At 39.4% G+C, this 20,273-nt stretch overlaps 1 protein-coding gene across 1 annotated transcript in view; it reads left to right on the plus strand.

Moving 5' to 3' along the window:
* The window catches only part of LOC126195452 (KAT8 regulatory NSL complex subunit 3), a 172,051-nt gene that overhangs the window by 5,142 nt on the left and 146,636 nt on the right, over window positions 1-20,273 (plus strand). The window contains exons 3-4 of the mRNA XM_049934083.1: window positions 18,738-18,865; window positions 18,979-19,140. Of these exons, the coding sequence (XP_049790040.1) occupies window positions 18,738-18,865; window positions 18,979-19,140 (290 nt within the window). The remainder of the gene's footprint in view (window positions 1-18,737; window positions 18,866-18,978; window positions 19,141-20,273) is intronic.

Genomic DNA, 20,273 nt, shown 5'->3' on the forward strand with positions numbered 1-20,273 from the left:
TGAAACAGGTATTGGTTCACCCGAATGGGTTGGTCTATATCAAATCAACCAAAAGTTGGACCTCATAATGTCAGCAATATATTTATTTTTGTTTATTGCCTGTACTCATAGAGTAAATGAAAAATACAGATTTTATTGCCCTTCCTGTGCATAGATGATTTGATGTTTTGGCTTTTGTCTCAGCCTCTTTGGCTGACATTGTTTTAATAACTTTTTTCTCGTTTCACCTCCACGGATGGTGGCACTTGCAGTTACTCACTAGCAATTATGGCTGAAAATTTGGCAGTGCCAGCTGCTTCACTGGTGAAATTTCAGAAAAGTTATTAAATTGAAGATCCTGAGATGAAAGCCTACGTTAACAAGTGGGCCCGGAAGCCTCAACATTTTTCTACATATAGAATTCGTTTTTCAAATTTCAAGAAATTAAAGTTACCAACATGTTTGTAACTTGAAAGCTGTTCATGCTAGGAAGCTGAAACTGGTGTCATTGAAAAGTTCTTGATTTAACCTTTGATTTGATGTGCTGATGTACAGCACAATAACACGGTATAATGTTAAAAACACCTCTTTTTTTGTTTGTTTGTTTGGTTTTTTTTCATAAAAGTTTGGTTTTCATTGATGTGTTTACAAATAGTGGTCTAAATTGCAAGATGAAGAAATTTTGGGTTATTTAGAAATAAAACAAAGAACGAAGAGATTTTTAGCCACAGACCTTGAAATTAGTACTTTACTTCAAAAACAAAGATTAGATATTAAGCTTGCATATGCAGTGTTTTTCTGACACAATGGTAAAAATAAATGAAATAAAATATCTGGAGAAAAAAAATTACGTGAACAATATTTCTTGAAAACCCGCATGCATGATGCCTTTAATTTATAATTAAAATCCATTGTCAGTATACAGATCCTTGCAGTAGGCATCCTGTGCATGATCTTTAAAAACTGAAGTAGCAAGTCCATTTGGATGAAGAACAATAAATTTGTTAGATGTATGGTCCATTTGAAAGACACAAGCACTTGCCACCAGTTGGCACTGTTGGTTGTAGCAATAGTAAACACTACAGCTTCAGGGATTCTCAGATTTTCTTAGGAAATCTGCTGTTTAGAAAGAGTTTGCATACTTGACTTACTACTAAAAGAGTATGACTTAATTGCACCCTAAAATTCAGAAACTGGACTGAGAGAGTGTAGTTGATCAATCCGTTGGATGCTTTTGCAATTACTGAATTGGATCAATCAGCTTATCTCATTTTTATAGTATTTCTCCTTTTTACATAATCAGAATGGATGCCAGGAATGGTTTATGAGCAAAATCATGCAGCTGGTTGATTACCAAGTGACCTTTTTAAGCTTGCTTCAGCTACAAGTCTTTTGACAGTGCCATCATGTCCATCACAGGCACTTTCGCCTTACACTGTAGTGAATAGTGTAACTTTGTATAAATTTCTAAGCATTGTTGTGAAGGCATGTTTTGTGTTTTTTCCTGTATATGTTCTATAGTACTACCATCAGTAAGGCATAACATTAAAATAATGTCTGTCCTTCGATTTTGAGAAATATTAAAGGCTGCTGTTTCATGTTCCAAGCAGTCAGAAATGAAGACCCAATTAATATGTTTGAGTTCAGTGTCATCCTGACTGTAGTGATACAGAAGGATGCAGTTTGACTTGACTAGTGGTCCACTGGTAGGACTGGATTTCACCTTTGGGCGCAAATCAGTAATTCTCAGTAAAATAATCGGTGGTGAGATTTTCTGCCTCTTGTAAGTTATTTTATACAACCATAACTTGTTTACCTCACTTCGTTCATCAAACAAGAACAGAAAGTACCTTTTGAGATAGCTAATTTAATGATTAATGTCACCAGTAAATACCTAATCAAATTGATGCACACTTGAAGTGTTAAGATTCTGACTCCCTCCCCCTCGTCCCCCCCCCTCTCTCTCCCTCCCTCCCCTCTTCCTCTCCCCCTCCCTCTCCCTCTCTCCATGCCCCCTGCCCCTTCCTCTCCCCTCCCTTTTCTCCCGTCCTGCCCCCCTTCCCCTATCCCTTTCCCACCTCCTTATATGGTACATGCAATAATATGCAGCATGTTCAAAAAAGTATTGAATAGGTGGTAGTACTCATTGAAACAAGAAAAATAAGTCCAGTAAACGTGGGTCTGGAAACGCATACTTTCCTAGATAAACGTGTGTTTATAGGAAGGGCTGCATGACACCTGGTTGTGGATACTAGCACAGTTGTTGCACGGGTGCCCTGTCAAATGTGTCGGCAGGGTATTATGATGTCTTGTTCAGAGTACTCTAGTCTGCAGTCAGTTACGTGGTTCAAGTCGTGTTGTAGGCTATGTTAGTTTTCATTGTTTTGTGTGCCTTATTGTACAGTACTGTTGACCTCGGATACATGTCATGGTGTTTTACCTTCTTCCATGTGGAGATTCACTTACGCATTTACTGTTATTGCGTGTGTGTCCATACAAATGGTGTAATACATTTACATTTTCTCTCTTGCACCACTTGTTAGCAATTGAAGCCTACTACTTGACAGGTGAAATGATGGATATTATATTCTGCTGTGGACTTTCTGCCTTACTGCCTTTCTGCCTTACTGGATGCTGTGACCGAGTGAGGTGGTGCAATGGTTAGCACACTGGACTCGCATTTGGGAGGACAACGTTTCAAGCCCACGTCGGGCCATCCTGATTTAGATTTTCAATGGTTTCCCTAAATTGCTCCAGGCAAATGTCATAATGGTTCCTTTGAAAGGACATGGCTGACTTCCTTCCCCATTCTTTCCTAATGCAATGGGACTAATGACCTTGCTGTTGGGTCCCATCCGACTAACTGAGAGGCTGTGCTATTGCTGCAGTGAACACAAATGTGGTTTATTCATGCATCATGCAGCACACTTTTGTCACAATGTGTGTGAACATCTGAGGTAGACATTTTAGGATCACTGGATTGGTCTGGAGGCTCACACATTGGCCTGCACATTCCCCTGACCTCAATCCCCTAACTTTCATTTAGGGTGACACTTGAGCGAATTGTACCTCACACCAATCCATGATGTGTGGTGTGGACACTACAGGTTCACGTCTTCAGTGGGTGCCAGCAGATACAACAACAACAACAACAACAACAGGGCATACTTCGAAGGGTGCATCATTCCTTACGCCAAAGGGCAAGGGGGTGCATTGTCATGAATGGAAGCCACATTGCACATCTCATGTAAACAACTGTTTATCGCAGGAAGTACGCATTTTCGGACCCATGTTTAGTGGACATATTTTACTTGTTTCGAGTATTAGTACCACCTCACAAAGTAGTCTACAGTTTTTTTTGAACACCCTGTATGTAAACACTACAATGAAGAACTATTATGTAGCAGTAGAATGTAAGCTACAACAAAAATTCAGTGCTTGCCAATTATTGATCATTCCTTGCAATATCAACTGCTAAGAAAAGTCAGTCTGGAACATTACTGTCTTTCAAACAATACTTTCTACAACTTCAAATTTTAGTAACAAACTATGAAATCAGAAATTTGTAATAAACATATGTTTTTCTGATAATAAAATAGAAGGGATGTTTCTAAGATTATGAAAAAATAAAATTTTTGGATTTTTGCGATACGGTGGAACTTGGCATAGTGAGCATAATTTGTTCCAGAATCTTTATCCCTTATAAATTAATGTAAAATATGATGATGCATTCCATGCAGAAAAAAGTACTAAAAGTTTTACCTTATACATGCCATTTATTCAAAGAAAATTATATGCACAGTATTATGTACTTTGTTATGCATTATACATAACTAATTGTTTGTTACTAGGAAGGTATCTATAGTCATTTGTTTCTGCTGACACTTCAACATTTGGTGAAAATGCTATATAGCTTTATCATCAAATAAATTTGTACCGTGTGTTGCTGCTGCTTATTTATGTACAATGCAACCAATTCCCATGCTTTGAGCATTTCTCATATTGTGCCAGAAGATTGCTGCTTTACTGTTACCGCCTCCTCCTCCTTGTCCTCCTCCTCTGAAGAACTCCTCTCCACAACTTACTGCTGTGAAACACACTGCAACTCCCATAAGCTCTTCAGTGGTCATTTCTTGGCTGTAATCTTCCACAAGCTCATCAATATCATTGTTATCCACTTCTAGTCTCATGCTCTTGGCCAAAGACACAGTCTCGTTGACTACAGGATCCACAGGTACTGACTCAAATATCTGAGAGTCAGATTCAACAACGCACTCTGGCCAAAACTTCTTCCAAGCAGAAGTGAGAGTTCTCTTGGTAACCCCTCCCCAGGCCTTTACGATCACCTTGATGCAGGCAACAATGTTGAAGTGATATTTACAAAATTCTTTGAGAGTGAAATTGGTAGTTTCAGCCAACTCAAAGCAATACTCAAAGAATGTCTTAGTGTAGAGCTGCTTAAAATTAGAAATAATCTGCTGGTCCATAGGCTGGAGTAATGGAGTTGTGTTGGGAGGCAGAAATTGGGTCTTGAAGAAGATGGTCTTGTTAGCCTGAAGAATGGGCAAGAGTATTTTCCATAACAAGCAACACATGGAGTGGCAGATTCATCTTTAGGCAAATATTTCTTCCCGAAAGGACCAAACACTTCACTGATCCAGTCACAAAAAAGACTACGTGTCACCCAAGCTTGCCAACAGCCTTGCCGCAGTGGTAACACCGCTTCCCATCAGATCATCGAAGTTAAGTGCTGTTGAGCTGGGCTAGCACTTGGATGGGTGTCCGTCTGGACTGACAAGCGCTGTTGGCAAGCAGGATGCACTCAGGCCTTGTGAGGCAAACTGAGGAGCTCCTTGATTGAGAAGTAATGGCTCTGGTCTCGGAAACTGACATAAGGCCGGGAGTGTGGTGTGCTGACCACATGCCCCTCCATATTCGCATCCAGTGACACCTATGGGCTGAGGATGAAATGGCGGCCAGTCGGTACCATTGGGCCTTCGTGCCCTGTTCGGGAGGAGCTTTTTAGTTAGTCACCCAAGCATTGTTGTTGGACCTCCACATCACATTTAATTTGCTCTTCTGGACATTACACTTCTTAAAGGCTCATGGTGTTTCTGATTGGTAAACAAGCAGTGTTTTAATTTTCATATCACCACTTGTATTGGCACAGAACAGCGGTGTGAGAAGGTCTATCATTGGCTTGTGACCGGGCAGTGCATTTTCTCTGCTGTTATAAAGGCACCGCTTTGGCATATTTTTCCAGAGTAGACCTGTCTCATCACAGTTAAAAACCTGTTACGGCAGATAACCCTCAGAATCTCTCCGCATCTTGAAATTGCCGACGAAGTTCTCTGCTGGGTGCTTCGCTATGTCTCACAATGCTGTGGATGCCAGTTCTTCTCTTAAACTTCTCGAACCACCCACAAATTCCTTTAAACACGTTGTAAAAACTGATGCGATTAAAAGTTATTAGAATTTCAGTGTTGTTAACTTCATTGGTATTGTAAATTATTTTTAAAAAGTCATAGAAATCTGGGATGTTTAGGTTCAGAAATTAACCAAAATTTGTTGAATTGAAATGTACTGACTGAAATACAAAATATTAGTTGCTGTTACATATGATTTTTTGTTACATGATCCAGATTTAAAGTTATTAGAAGTGCAACAAGTTGCCATCTGCTTCATCGATGTAAGATCATCACAAAGTCAAAGAAATGTTTAACACCAGATAATATTTGTAAAAGTATTCTTGCTTGTGTCTGTATATGTGTGGATGGATATGTGTGTGTGGGAAAAAAGGACGGGCATACACTCGCACATACACACATATCCATCCACACATATACAGACACAAGCAGACATGTCTGCTTGTGTCTGTATATGTGTGGATGGATATGTGTGTGTGTGTGTGTGCGCGCGAGTGTATACCCGTCCTTTTTTTCCCCTAAGGTAAGTCTTTCCGCTCCAGGGATTGGAATGACTCCTTACCCTCTCCCTTAAAACCCACATCCTTTCGTCTTTCCCTCTCCTTCCCTCTTTCCTGATGAGGCAACAATTTGTTGCAAAAGCTTGAATTTTGTGTGTATGTTTGTGTTTGTTTGTGTGTCTGTCGACCTGCCAGCACTTTCATTTGGTAAGTCACATCATATTTGTTTTTAGATATATGAAGCTATATTTTCATTTACAAATAATGTTTTTGAGTGCTTTGACAAGACGACGTTGCCTGCTGGCATATTTTGTGATCTGTCTAAGTTTATGACTGTGTCAGTCATAAAATATTTATAGAGAAAGCATGCCACTACGGAATTTGAAGACAAATGGGCAACTGGCCCAAGTTGCATCTACAAGGTAGGCAACAGAAAACAATGTTAGATGGCAACAACACATAGGCAGGAGGGATAGAGTCTGAGTGGGGAACAGTACATTATGGAGTTCCACAAGGTTCTATCCTTGGTCCCTTGCCATTTCTCACACATAGGGGTGTATCAACAATCTACCTCTGTCTTTAAACAAAGCAAGCAACTTTTAAAAGTTTGCAGATGACACAAGTATTGTGACAAATAGTAAAACATCCATGAATCTAGAGTTAAATCTCAACCAATTACATGCAAATGTTCTGATCTAGTTCACAGTAAATAGTCTATCAATAAACCTCAACAAAATCAGTTACATTCTTTTCCATTCTGATCACAAAAGTCCACTGGAGATAAACATTGTGCACGAGAGCTATCAGATACATAGTGTACATTGTTCGAAATTCCTAGGTTTCCATGTAGATAATAGGCTTAACTGGGGCCACTATATCCACCAAACCATGGAAAGGCTGAGCTCAGCAACATTTGCCACCTGGATAATCACCAAAATCAGAAACATCAATGTCTCCAAATCTGCCTACTTTGGCTGCTTCCATTCACTTATATGATGTGGAATAATTTTCTGGGCCCATTCACCACTGTCGAAAAAAGTCCTTGCAAGCCAAAAAATGTTGTGTCTATGTCATAATCTTTTTAACCAAATAGGTATACTAACTACTACCTGAAAATATCTCTTTTGAATCATGCCAATCATGCTTCACAATCCATCTCAATATGAAAAACAAATGAGTCATCATCATCATCATCATCATCACCATAACACAAGGAGGAAATGCAACATACAATGTGACATGAAAAATTTCTCTGGTGCAAAGAGATGTAAAATATACAAGCACAAAAATCTTCAACGCACTTCCAAGTTACATTAAGTGTCTGCAAGATAATAATATACTATTTAAAAGTAAGCTAAAGGAGTTATTGCTCGAAAGAAGTTGATATTCTCTAGATGAATTCTTTGGCAGAAGTAGATAAGATTATTTCCAGAGTGGCTACTCAAACTTGGAAAATAATTCCAGGAGAATCCCAGGTGTGAGGAGGAAGATGGTGTCAAAAAGCTCCTGATAAATAAATGGTGAGCGAGGGGGAGGGCATATCACAATAATGACTTTCTTTCCTTGTAGCTGTGCTATGTACTGACCATAAGCAACTGTTTAATACCTGTTTTTACACATCGATAATTTATATGGAATAATATTCATGTAATTAACACAGTCTGAAATATTAAGTAATTTGAAATTTGTGATTTATAAAACTTGATAAAATTTAATTTCAATACCAGGTTAAAAATGCAGAATTCCCTGAGATTTATGAAATTCCTGAAATTCCATGAGATTTCCCTGATTTTTCTCTGAGAATTCCAGGTTTTCCATATGAATCACTCCCTTTGTTTCCCATGCATATCTGTGTATTCCTGTTTTAATGTAACTTGCTGCTTTATTTACATTAATTTGTGTTTTGTAAGTCAACAACATAGTCTTTTTTTACACTATCAGTAACTATTTAGCTAATATATTATTACTTACTGATTTGTATTCCTAATCATTGTTTGTAGCCCTTAATGTTACAGGCGTAATAATGACTGAAATGTTTTGACTTATTCCACACAAAACTGGATCTATGGAATAAGTATTGCAATAAACAAACAAAAAATGCACAAGCACTCGTAACACTAATTCACATAGCACAGATACACACTTGACATTATGTTGAGAAGAGATAATTATAATCCACTATTCCTGCATGTACCACGAAAAATACATGTTTTGGCATGAATTAATGAGACAGTATGTCAAGGAAATATGAGCAAATAAACTAATACTAAATATAATGGTACACAGACAAATGCTATTCTGTATCATAATTAATTCACTCGGCACTACAAAAAATGGCTCTGAGCACTATGGGACTTAACATCTGTGGTCATCAGTCCCCTAGAACTTAGAACTACTTAAACCTAACTAACCTAAGGACATCACACACATCCATGCCCGAGGCAGGATTCGAACCTGCGACTGTAGCGGTTCCAGACTGAAGTGCCAAGAACCGCACGGCCACACTGGCTGGCATGTCTGCTTGTGTCTGTATATGTGTGAATGGATATGTGTGTATGTGCGAGTGTATGCCCGTCCTTTTTCCCCCCTAAGGTAAGTCTTTCCGCTCCCGGGATTCAAATGACTCCTTACCCTCTCCCTTAAAACCCACATCCTTTCGTCTTTCCCTCTCCTTCCCTCTTTCCTGATGAGGCAACAGTTTGTTGCGAAAGCTTGAATTTTGTGTGTATGTTTGCGTTTGTTTGTGTGTCTGTCAACCTGCCAGCACTTTCATTTGGTAAGTCACATCATCTTTGTTTTTATATATATTTTTCCTACGTGGAATGTTTCCCTCTATTATAAAAATATAGCTTCAGTTGCAGAGATACCGTCTCTGAATCCAAACTGGTTTTTGCAAAGCTTTTTAGGTGATTGACTATCGTGGCTGTATTAATTTTTCGAGGTCTTAAGAAAATGCAGTCAAAAGAGAGACAGGACAATAGTTTGTAACATCTGTGACATAGCCCTTTTTTGTGGAGAAGCTTTGCAATAGCATACTTCATCCTGTCATGGAAGACACCTTGTCTGAGAGAGGCATTGAGAATATAAACTAGGACTTCACTGAACTGATGCAGCAAGCTTTTAGCAATTTGCTGGATATATTGTTGACACCAGCTGAATTTTTATTTCTTAAAGAAATTATGGTTTTTATTACTTTCTATACTGTTACAAGGGCTGTACCTATCTGCTCTAAAGAATTTGGATATGATCTTTCAGTATTTTTATGGTCTTTTGTAAGGAGCCATTGAGTCCTGTTCCCTCAGCAACGCTTAAAAACTGCTAATTAAAAAATTTTTCCACATTCTCTAGATTTTGTACTATTCCTTCATTTTTGAGAACAATATTTGGGTCTTATGGGGGCAATTTGCACCAGTCTCACTCATTTTCACTTCCTATACAGTTTTGATTTTGTTTCTGGATTTTTAAAATTTTAGAGTACAGATACAAACTTTTTGAGTTCTGAATAACTTTATTTAGTATTTTACAATATTTTTATAGTGGTTTAACTGGTTGTGGTTGTCTGAATTTGTGATACAATGTACAGCTGTTGTTTCCTTTTGCACGAACTCTTAATACCAGCGGTTATCTAGGGCTTTTTGGTTTGGATCTTATATATATTTTTTGACAAGGTAATTTCAAATATCAGTGCCACTTCATTACTGAAAAGACTGTACTTGGAATAGGTATTATCTAAATTATGCACAGATCTTGAGTCCATGTCTTGGAGATGAGATTTAAAAGTTTGGATAGTTTCATCATTAATTGTTATAGCTGTTTTCCAGTGGGGGCCACTTTCATTCACACACACACTTGCAGTGTTAAAAGTGCGTCTTTATCCATTGCGCCCCAGAGGGGCCATTCCTGACTTGCCTGGAAGTTGTGTAATCTGTTTTGGTCTGGTGTATAAATATATCACCAGTTAGTGTGCTTGCACATGAAGTTATTCTAGTAGAGAAACTAACTACAGATTCAAGATTATATGTAGACATCAAATTTTCTACGTTTGATCTATCACTGAATTCGTTAGTAAGTTTTCATTGAAGTCCCCAAGCACTCATCACATCTTTTCTGTGTTTTAATGTGTGAGAGAATCTAACTGCTTCAAAAAGTGACTAAAGTTCCCTGGAGGTGCTGTATATACTGTTACTGCTGATCCATGAGAATTATTTGAAGACAATTCTTTGGCACACACTTCCAAATGTTCTAAACAAGAATTCTGCATATCAGTTGCTCTACATGTGGCATTGTTTTTGACATAGATGGCAATATCACCTCTTTCTTTATATTTTGTATAGACTGATGTTGCCAAGTAATAATTATTTAGCTCAAGTGTTTGTATACTAGAATTAATATGGTGCTGACTAAAGCATGTAACAGGGGAATGATCTGTACTTCGTGGCTCACAATCATCGATTGTTAGTTCATTGATCTTTAGCAGAGGCCTCAAATGTTTTGGTGATAAATTGCCAATTTTTGTTTTGCAGAAGCAGCTGCACAGCTTTCTCTCTCTCTCTCTCTCTCAAAAAAAAATTTTTGAAGGTCTGGGAAAGGTATTTCTCACTACTCGTTTCACCAAGTTGGTCTGTTTCTGCACACTGGAAGATTGGGAAGAAGCAGTGTCATCTTCTTTTTTTCACCAGCCAGTTGTCTAATGTAATCTGTCTATACCAATTCTTACAGTTTTCAGTTTTTGTGTGGTGTGGTTAGTGGACTCTTTGTTCAAATCTGATTGTCCTGAGTTCATGTTGTTCCTTGCATTTGCAAAGATGTCACAAATTATAGTTGCTAGATAATTTTTCCCACACCAGGGGAGGCAAAGGCCATGCATTGCGTAGAGTTCTCTGCCAAATTTGTGTACTTTGATCCTATGAATATCACAAAGCTGTTCCAGTTTTCTGCGTAATGTGGAGTTGTAGCTGTTATTGCCTTATTTACATACTGGGATTGTATTAATTTGTGCCTGTGTGGAATTTCAAGTACAATTACATTAAAATGCTTCAGATGATTTAGAGCTGTTCTTAAGACATTAGCAGCATGCGAACCTCCATTGTATGCAACATCATTTGAACCACCCACAGATAACAATGTAGTCTTTCTTCGGTTACTGTTGATAGTACGTGGTCAGTGCTAGCACATAGTTTGACGTAACATGGTGCACTTAACTTGTTAACTTTTTTATTTCATGAGAAACACTTCTAAAATGACTAATACTCAGTAAAAATACATTATTTCTTTTGGAGACATTTGTCGTGTTAGTTAAATTATCCATTGTCTTAAGTGCTAGAATGGTATGGTTATATTGTTTTTACTTGCATTGTCTATGGATCATGTCTCTGATACGTTACCATGATGTGGAATTTGTCAAAAATACCACAAATATAATACATCATCATATGTTAAACATAGTTATGGGAATGAAAAGTAAATATACAAATTCTTTGAAAGTAGTACCCAAGGGGCAGCCAAGATTGTTTCTTTCGGATGTATTATGAATAATGTCACAATCCGCACTGCATGAGCAAATTATTCGAGGTTTGATATTTAATCCAAGACATAGGTATTCAGTATGTCAGGAACCGTATGCCACAATATCTTTTCCTCTTGCCTACCTGATACCATACCCATATTCCAAATTTCTTTTACGACCAGGATTCAAACCAGCTACCTCCAGAATGCATTAGTAACCATGCCCATGGATGCAGTTACCAAGAAATATGGTTAATAAATCCAGCAGAAAAAATTATTTGGGGCATTCATGACACATTCTTGTAAATGGATAATTGGAGTAAGTAGGTTCTGTTTTGCCAAGAGCAAGGGAATATGAAGTAATTAAAATGATGCAAACACAGGGTAAGCTAATCAATAACTCACACCTTCTTCAAGAGTCCACCACGAATCTCTTTTCTAAGAATATAGTCACTAAGCAATGATAGACAGTAGCTCAATGTGTGGAACGAGAAGATGCAATCTTAGATGTCAAGTACTTGTCTCTGCAAACCAGCTGCAGTTAATGGTATGTAAAGTGTTTGATCGAATCATTTGTTTAAGGAAGAGGTAACTACTACATCAAACTATTAATAAAAGGATACATTGGGATAGTGTACAGATTTCTTCACAAACTGCCATCAGAATTCCTTCAAAAGCTGCTAAGAACAAGAGAAAACTATATGATACGCCAACATTGTTTAAAATGATAAAATAACATAAATGTAAGACATCAATTTACTTATTCTGTATTTCCTTATAGTGAATTAATTCATGGTTGGACTCAACCTTCTATGTATGAGAGGAGAGAGGGAGAGATTATGAGATGGGGAGAAATTAATGCGACTTTCCAGTATGAGATTTCGATCTGTGTGCTGACTTCATAAAATTTTTCATAAACTTTCATAAATTCCTCTCTTCAAGCACTAGAGCACTGATATTGCATACAAGTGTACTGTACGAGCCTTAGTATGTAATGGAAATATTTTTTGTAATTAAAAGTTTCTCCTTATTCTGAACCACTTTAGTCTGGGGTGGTGGGGGATATAATTTATTTCATTATGCTTCAAGCACAATCTTTGGCGTTTGCAAAGGGGCTTTTGCTGTCCTCCCCCCTCCCTTGGAGTCTGGAATACAGAGTTTTAATCCATTTCAGAATTATGAACATCTGTAAATGAGTCCTGTGGGATGTAATAAGTTCTTTGTGTCATCTATAAAATTCTATAAATTTCTGAGGATGACCATGAGCATAATATTTATTGATTACATTCACATGAAATGTACTGTGTTTAGGGAGGTCACACCACATGCTCCTATATTTAGGACAAGTCATACAAGGAACCCAATACACATATTGGATAAAAACTAGTTTACTTATTTTTATGAGGTTCCACCATACTGATGGAGGGTAGGACCAGCAACTTGAGTATTAAATATTTTTATTTTCATGCAATATCTGTCACAGCTGTGATAATAGTAATTTCTTTGCAGTGATTAGTGTCAGATAATCACACTCATTTTCAAACCATAGCCTTAGACATAAGTATAATCATACAGTCCAGCAATGTACATATGCATAATCAAATGTTCATTATTCATTGCTACAAATCAGTACATGAATACAAAATGTTGAACTTTGATGATATTATGAAAAGGATAGGTCGCTACTCACTACATAGTGGAAATGTTGACTCACAGACAGGCACAACAAAAAGACTGCTAAAAAGTAAGCTTCTAAAGTAGACCACGTAAAAATCCATGCAAATACAACTCACACACATGACCACCATCTCTGGCCACCAAGCCCAGACTGCAAGCAACTATGCATGATGGAAGAACCAATCTGGGCAGTGGTGACAAGGAGGAGGCTGGGTTGAGGAGGGAGAGGGATGGCAGGTTAGGCATCAGGGACGGGGACAATAAAGTGCTGCCTGTAGAAGTATACAGGAACTTGATGTAGAGACAATCGGGCAAGTGGTGCAGTCAGGAGATTAGATGGAGGGCAGGGTGTTAGAGATGGGAGGTTGGAAGTGAGTGGAAAAGGAGAGAAGTAAAAAGACTGTGGGTGTATTGATGGAAATTGAAAGCTGCGTAGTATCAGGATGGGAGCAGGAAAGGGGATAGATGGGTGAAGGACAGTGACTAATGAAGGTCGAGGCCAGGGGCATTACGGGACCATAGAATATATTGTAGAGAGAGTTGCCCCCCCCCCCCCCCCCCCTGCACAGTTCAGAAAAGTTGATGTTGGAAGGAAGGATCCTGGTTGCACAGGCTGTGAAACAGTCATTGAAATGAAGAATGTTGTGTTGAGAAGTGTACTCAGCAGCCCGGTAGTCCAGCTGTTTCTTAGCCACAGTTTGCAAGTGGTCATTCATGTGGACAGACAGCTGTTTGGTTGTAATGCCCATGTAGATTGTAGTATAGTGGTTGCAGCTCACTTGATAACTTTTACTGGAAGTTCTGCCTTTGATTGGATAGGTGATGTGTCTGATCAGACTGGAGTTGGTAATGGTGGTGGTGGTGGTGGTGGTGGTGGTGGTGGTGGTGGGAAGAGGATGTGTGGGACAGGTCTTGCATCTAGGTCTGTAAGAGCCCAGAGTAAAGGGTTGGGATCAGGGGCGAAGTAGGGATGGACAGAGATATTGTGCAAGTTCTGTGGCTGGCAGAATACCACTGTGGGAGGGGTGGGAAGGATAGTAGGTGGGACATATCTCATATAAGGGCACATCAAAAGGTAATCAAAACCCAGTTGGTGAATGTGAATCAGTTTCCCCAGTCCTGGGTGGTACTGAGTCACGAGGGGAACACTCCTTTGTGACTAGATGGTGGGATTTTGGGTGGTGATGAGTGACTGGAGAGGTAAAGCATGCGATATTTGTTTCTGTACAAGTTGGGAGGCTATTTTCGGCCTGTGAAAGGTGCAATGACGCCCTTGGTATATTTTGAGAGAGACTGACTGCTGGCAGAGTCCTTCCACTGGGTAATCCATGTGGTTCGAAGTCTTTGTCAACAGGTAGGATTTGTGGTTTTGAACAGTAAGGATTACCTGGCAGAAGGGCTCATTGAGCTGTCAGTTTCATCCATTTACAAACCTACCCACAGGCAGTGATCCCATTCCAGAAATCCAACAGGATCTCCAGTCTCTCCTCAAATCCTTAGGCCCATCCCAGAACCTCTCCCATATGTCTGTCTCTCTCCTCACTCCCACCATTCGCTACACTCCTACTTCCAACATGCTTCCTAAAGTCCATGAACCCAGCCACCCATGGTGCCCCATTATGGCCAGTTCCTGTGCCTCCAGTGAGAGAAATTTTGCTCCCGTAGACCATCACCTTCAGCCTGTTACCCACAACCTACCCTCCTGTATAAAAGATACCAACCATTTCCTCCGTTACTTTACCACATGTTGCCCTACTCGTCACTATTGATACCACCTCCCCCTAGACTAACAGCCCTAACGCCCATGGCCTTGCTGCTATTGAATGCTATCTTTCCCAACAGCCAACATATTCCAAACCTACAACCTTCTTTCTGATCACCACGACCAACTTCACTTAAAGGCATCGCCTACAAACAAATCCGTAGTCCAGCAATGGACACCCATGTGGCACTATCCCAAGCCAATTGATTCATGGGCCATCTAGAGGAATCCTTTCTAACCACCCAGAATCGCAAACCTCTCACCTGGATCAGATTCATTGATGACATCTTCCTGATCTGAATCTAGGGTAAGGATACCCTACCCACATTCCTCCAGAACTTCATCATCATCTCTGCCAGTCACTTCATCTGGTCCTCCTTAACCCAAAAATCCACCTTCCTCAATGTTAACCTCCACCTCAAAGATGGCTACATCAGTATCTCCATCCATATCAAACCTATCAGCCACCAGCAATACCTTTACCTTGACAGCTGCCACCCATTCCATACCAAGAAATCCCTTTCATATAGCTTATCCACCCACAGCCATCACATCTGTAGTGACAAGCAATCATCAAGGGTCTCACTGAGGCCTTCACAGACCAAAATTACCCTCCCAGCCTTGTAGAAAAACAGATCTCACATGCCTTGCCTCTCCAGTCAGCCACCACCTCCCAAAGTCCCACTGTCCGGCCACATAGAAGCATTCAGTACCACCCAGGATTGGAGCAACTGAATCACTTTCTCCACCGGGGTTTTGACTATCTTTCATCATGCCCTGAAATGAGGAACATCTATGGACTGGAAAATGTAGTATCTATTTTTGGCAAAATTTGCATCTATTTTTGTCGAAATTCACATCTATTTTCTTTGTCTGTAAATGATTAGACACACAAATTTAAGAGCGTGTCACACTATATGAGTGAAGACAAGCAAATTATTAGTTCTTTGACTGTTAAAAAAAGTGCTGATTGGGAACTTTTTTACTGGAATGTTTGCTTTTGCAAAAGCTGCAACACATTTTCTTTATGTAATGGCCTTCCGTTTCTCCATTTGGCTGCATTTATGCTTTCAAAAATGATTTCTCTGTTGAAAAGCAGCAGCATTTTCTCGCCAGTTAAGTGAATGTGTCTCCATAGAAGGTGTTTCTGGACATTATTTGTCTTTTCCCGCCCAATTTGAAGATTAAAAAATATGCAGACTAATAGCTTCAACCTTTTGTGGGCATTAATAGCCCTATGACCCTTAGTTGACAATGCTACAGATAGAACTGACAAGGCACTTAGCGTAGAAGTAGAACTGAATGTACGGCAACTTGATTTTAACATTAGGGGAAGAATTTCTGCACAGTTGAAAAATGTGACAGATTTTGTGTTCCAGTCGCTGAGCTCAGAGAGCTGGCGCTATAGGCTATGAGCGTAAACAGACTAGAATTGTGACTGACACAGAGAAAGGAGCTGTGGGCCTCCATTTCTCTGGGCAGCAGCCTACAGCAGAACTGACACATTGTCACAGGGATCACCGATCTCTTCTGGTGCTGTAAAGGTTGTAATTTAAATCTGTGATGGACCAGGATTAGTCACTTCACTTATTTCGAAAGAAGGAAAGAAAACAACAAGCAATTCACAACACAAAGCATTCGTGGATGGCTACTGAACAATTACGTGTTGAAGTTAGCGGAGTATTGTTAACGACGTAGTTCAGGCCCGACCTTTAGCGGTATTCGATGCAATTACAGTTCAAAACATCCGCCATCTGATTTGTGTGTGATATTGAAACTGTCCACATTATACTATCTTTTGAGTTCTAACTAACAAACGAACATACGTGTTTCCTTCTTATAAAATGTTAGGTCCCAAGGCTGAGTACTATGTTGCATTATGCGATGTGTAACTTAAACTGACCATTCAACGATGCATATTGGCATGGCACCAGATCATTGACTGTATTGATACAGCGTTGCGTTCATACACTGTATTTTGCAAGCAGGTTCTTGCGCACATTATCTTTCCAAATGGGCTTCGCAAGATGATGAACAATCCCAGTAGCTGCTTATATTTTTGATATTGTATTCAGAAAATAAAGCTATTTCAAACTGTTTCTGATAAATAGCTCATCTGGATACAATTCTCTGTGAAACAGCATCTATTAAGTAATTTGTATGTTTTTGCATTTTGAGGCAGAATTCGTACCTATTTCACATTTATCACAAAATATGAATTTTTCGCCTGACTGCTACAGTCGCAGGTTCGAATCCTGCCTCGGGCATGGATGTGTGTGATTTCCTTAGGTTAGTTAGGTTTAAGTAGTTCTAAGCTCTAGGGGACTGATGACCACAGTAGTTAAGTCCCATAGTGCTCAGAGCCATTTATGAATTTTTCCAGTATGTAGCGAATGTCCTATTTACTACCCTTCCCACCCCTCTCACATTGGTATTCCACCACCCACCGAACCTGCAGAATATCGTTGTTCGTCCGTACTCCACCCCAGCTCCCAACCCTTTAGCTCAGGGCTCATGTAGACATAGATGCAAGACCTGTGCCATTCATCCTTACAGTTCCTTGGTAACTAATGTTTTGTGTTGACAGCAGCAAAGTTTTCTCTTGGCAGTAGCATCATTTGTGAAAAGTCTCAGAATCTTGTGGTCCTGGAAACCTGCTCAGATAGCCAAAGTGGTTAAGGCAACCTCTCACAATAAGTGGGTCATCCAGGTTCGAGTCCTGTTACGGCACAAATTTTCATGGGTCACTAATGTGTAATACCTTTGTACCTCATGCAGCTAAAGTCAAAAAGATTACTCAATTGCAAATAAATTTCATAAATTTAGTACTGCTGGAATATAGTCACCAATGTCTTATTTCTTCAGGCATTGTTAAAGATAATTATTACAAGCCTTGAAGAGTAAAATGGTGATTGCAATACTAAGGTTGAATATGTTTGTCTCCTTGAAATCCTGTGGCGGGAACTGAAGTATAGTTGCTAGGTGAGGGGGCATAGAAATTATGACATGTGGAAGTTTGGGTTGGTCTGTAAGTATGCTCAAATAGATGAAGTGGTTAAGATGACCATTCATGTCAAGCAGGAAACTCCATCTGGCACAATTTTTTGTGTGTGACCAATAGGTAAAATGGGTAATACCTACATACCTAACACAGCTAACTTTGGAAAGATTCCACAATTGCCAATAAATTTCATAAATTGTTGTAGGATTTCATAATACTCAGATATAGTCGTAGCTAGCCCCTGAGTGGTTTTCGCTTTGAAGTCTTCGAAAAAAATAGTTTTTTTTTTTTTCCCTAATAAATGAAGTGACACTTATCTCAAAGATATGAGGTGGCATGGTGATTGCTTGCTATTTAATTGGGTTTTATTAAAGTCCTATTTTGTTATAATACAGCTTGGAGAGCTTCATTAATGCAAGTTACAGCTGCCATTAGCTTTTATGGTATGTATACTTTGTTCTCCTGATATTACTTAAAAAGTTCGATGTATTTCACAGAAGTGATTATGCCTAAATCCATACTGATATTTCAGTGAATTATTTGTGTATGATATTAGGATATGTTCCAGAAACAGTAAGATCTGCTTACATTGTGTATCATAATAAGGGGAAGCTTAGGATATTGTGGGAGATATGAGTGTCCATGCACGTCACAACTTGCCATGTTTTGTGTGTTCTTCGAGCCTTTGTTGTAGCATATGAGAAATGCTACTAATTGTTTTTGGCTGTTTCTTGTGTAATATGAAGTTGTTCCATCCAATAGGCTGCATGGTTGAAAGCGAGTTCACTCACTACTGTTCATAGTAAATGAAACAATATTACCCATTATTAAAATTAGTTGCATAATTATTACTTATTTTTCAAGCCAGTCATTTATTGTGTTCACAGGGAAGAGAAATCAACATGGTGATGTTGGACCATGCATATTCAAAACCAGGAGACTGGTCTCCAGAAAACACGTACCTAAAACCTACCAAAAAATTATTTATGTTTAATTTTTCACCAACTGAGAATTTGTGAGTACCAGTACATTTTGTATTACTTTGTCTCTTCTTTCTTAAAAAACATCAGATTTCACTTTTTGTTTTTATGTTGCCTGGTTTAAGATTCAGTGTCTACTTATTTGCAGCTGGAAATCAAAAGATGGTATTGACATTGAAGAAGAACCAACTACTCTTACTCCTCCTTACAACAAAGAAATTACATCCCGTCTAATGAGAGAATGTGAAGCATTTGTTAAATCTATTAGACGTGAAGATAAAGGTGATGACTGGGAAGATAAAATTGACAAGTGAGTATATTTATGAGATATAACATTTTAACTGTGACTTCTTTATAAGAGTCACCGTGAATGTGGATAAGATACCAAACAACAGAAAAGCCAGGGTGGAATAATGATGGTCCCTATTGTGGAGACACTTTTTCGCCACCAACCCTACCATCACTCTCTACCAAAGACAAATGCTGAACCCTGTCTGACTCAGCTCATCCCTACATCCAACCGTGGTCCACCCCTACTGCCTCCAAATCACCCCCTGTTAACTTTCCAGAATTTCTTAACTTCAAACCTTGCCTCACCATCATTGCTCAAATCTCTCAGCATGCAAGCTAATCTTACATCCATAGAAAGAACTGCAATCCACCACCTAAAAACTGATCCCGACCTTATAACCCTACCTGCTGAGAAAGGCTCCACTACTGTTGTTCTGAACTGCAAGGATTATCCCAGAATCTCTCCCCAAAGTCCATCTCTCTCCTCACCCTACCACTCCGCACACCCCTAAGCTCTAAGTGCTTCGTAAAGCCCATAAACTCAACCACCCAGGGCTCCCCATTGTGGTCAGCTACTGTGCCTCCACTGAGAGAATCTCTGCTCACGTAGACCAATACCTTCAGCCTATTTCCCAAAATGTACCCACCTATTAAAAGACCCAACCATTTCCTCCACCGACCCTCCACAGTTCTTGTTCCTTTCCACTTGGTGCCTGTTCATCTCTTTTGATGACACCTCTCTTTACACTAACATTCCTAATGTCCATGGCCTTGCCACTCTTGGGCACTATCTTTCACAGTGCCCAACAGATTGCAAACCTACAACCTCCTTCCTAGTCACCATGACCAACTACATCCTCATCTACAATTACTTTTCCTGTGAAGGCTTCACCTACAAACAGATCCGGGGTTATGCAATGGGCACCCACATGGCACCCTACAATGCCAACCTATTCATGGGCCATATCCAGGAATTTTGTCTAACCAGAATCCCAAACCCCTCACCTGGTTCAAATTCATTAATGACATTTTTGTAATCTGGATTGAGGATGAGGACACCCAATCCACATTCCTCCAGAACCTCAACACCTTCTCCCCTATTCACTTCACCAGGTCCTCTTCACCCCAACAAGCCATGTTCCTCAATGTTCA

The sequence above is a fragment of the Schistocerca nitens genome, chromosome 1, assembly GCF_023898315.1.
Source record: "Schistocerca nitens isolate TAMUIC-IGC-003100 chromosome 1, iqSchNite1.1, whole genome shotgun sequence".
NCBI lineage: Eukaryota > Metazoa > Arthropoda > Insecta > Orthoptera > Acrididae > Schistocerca > Schistocerca nitens.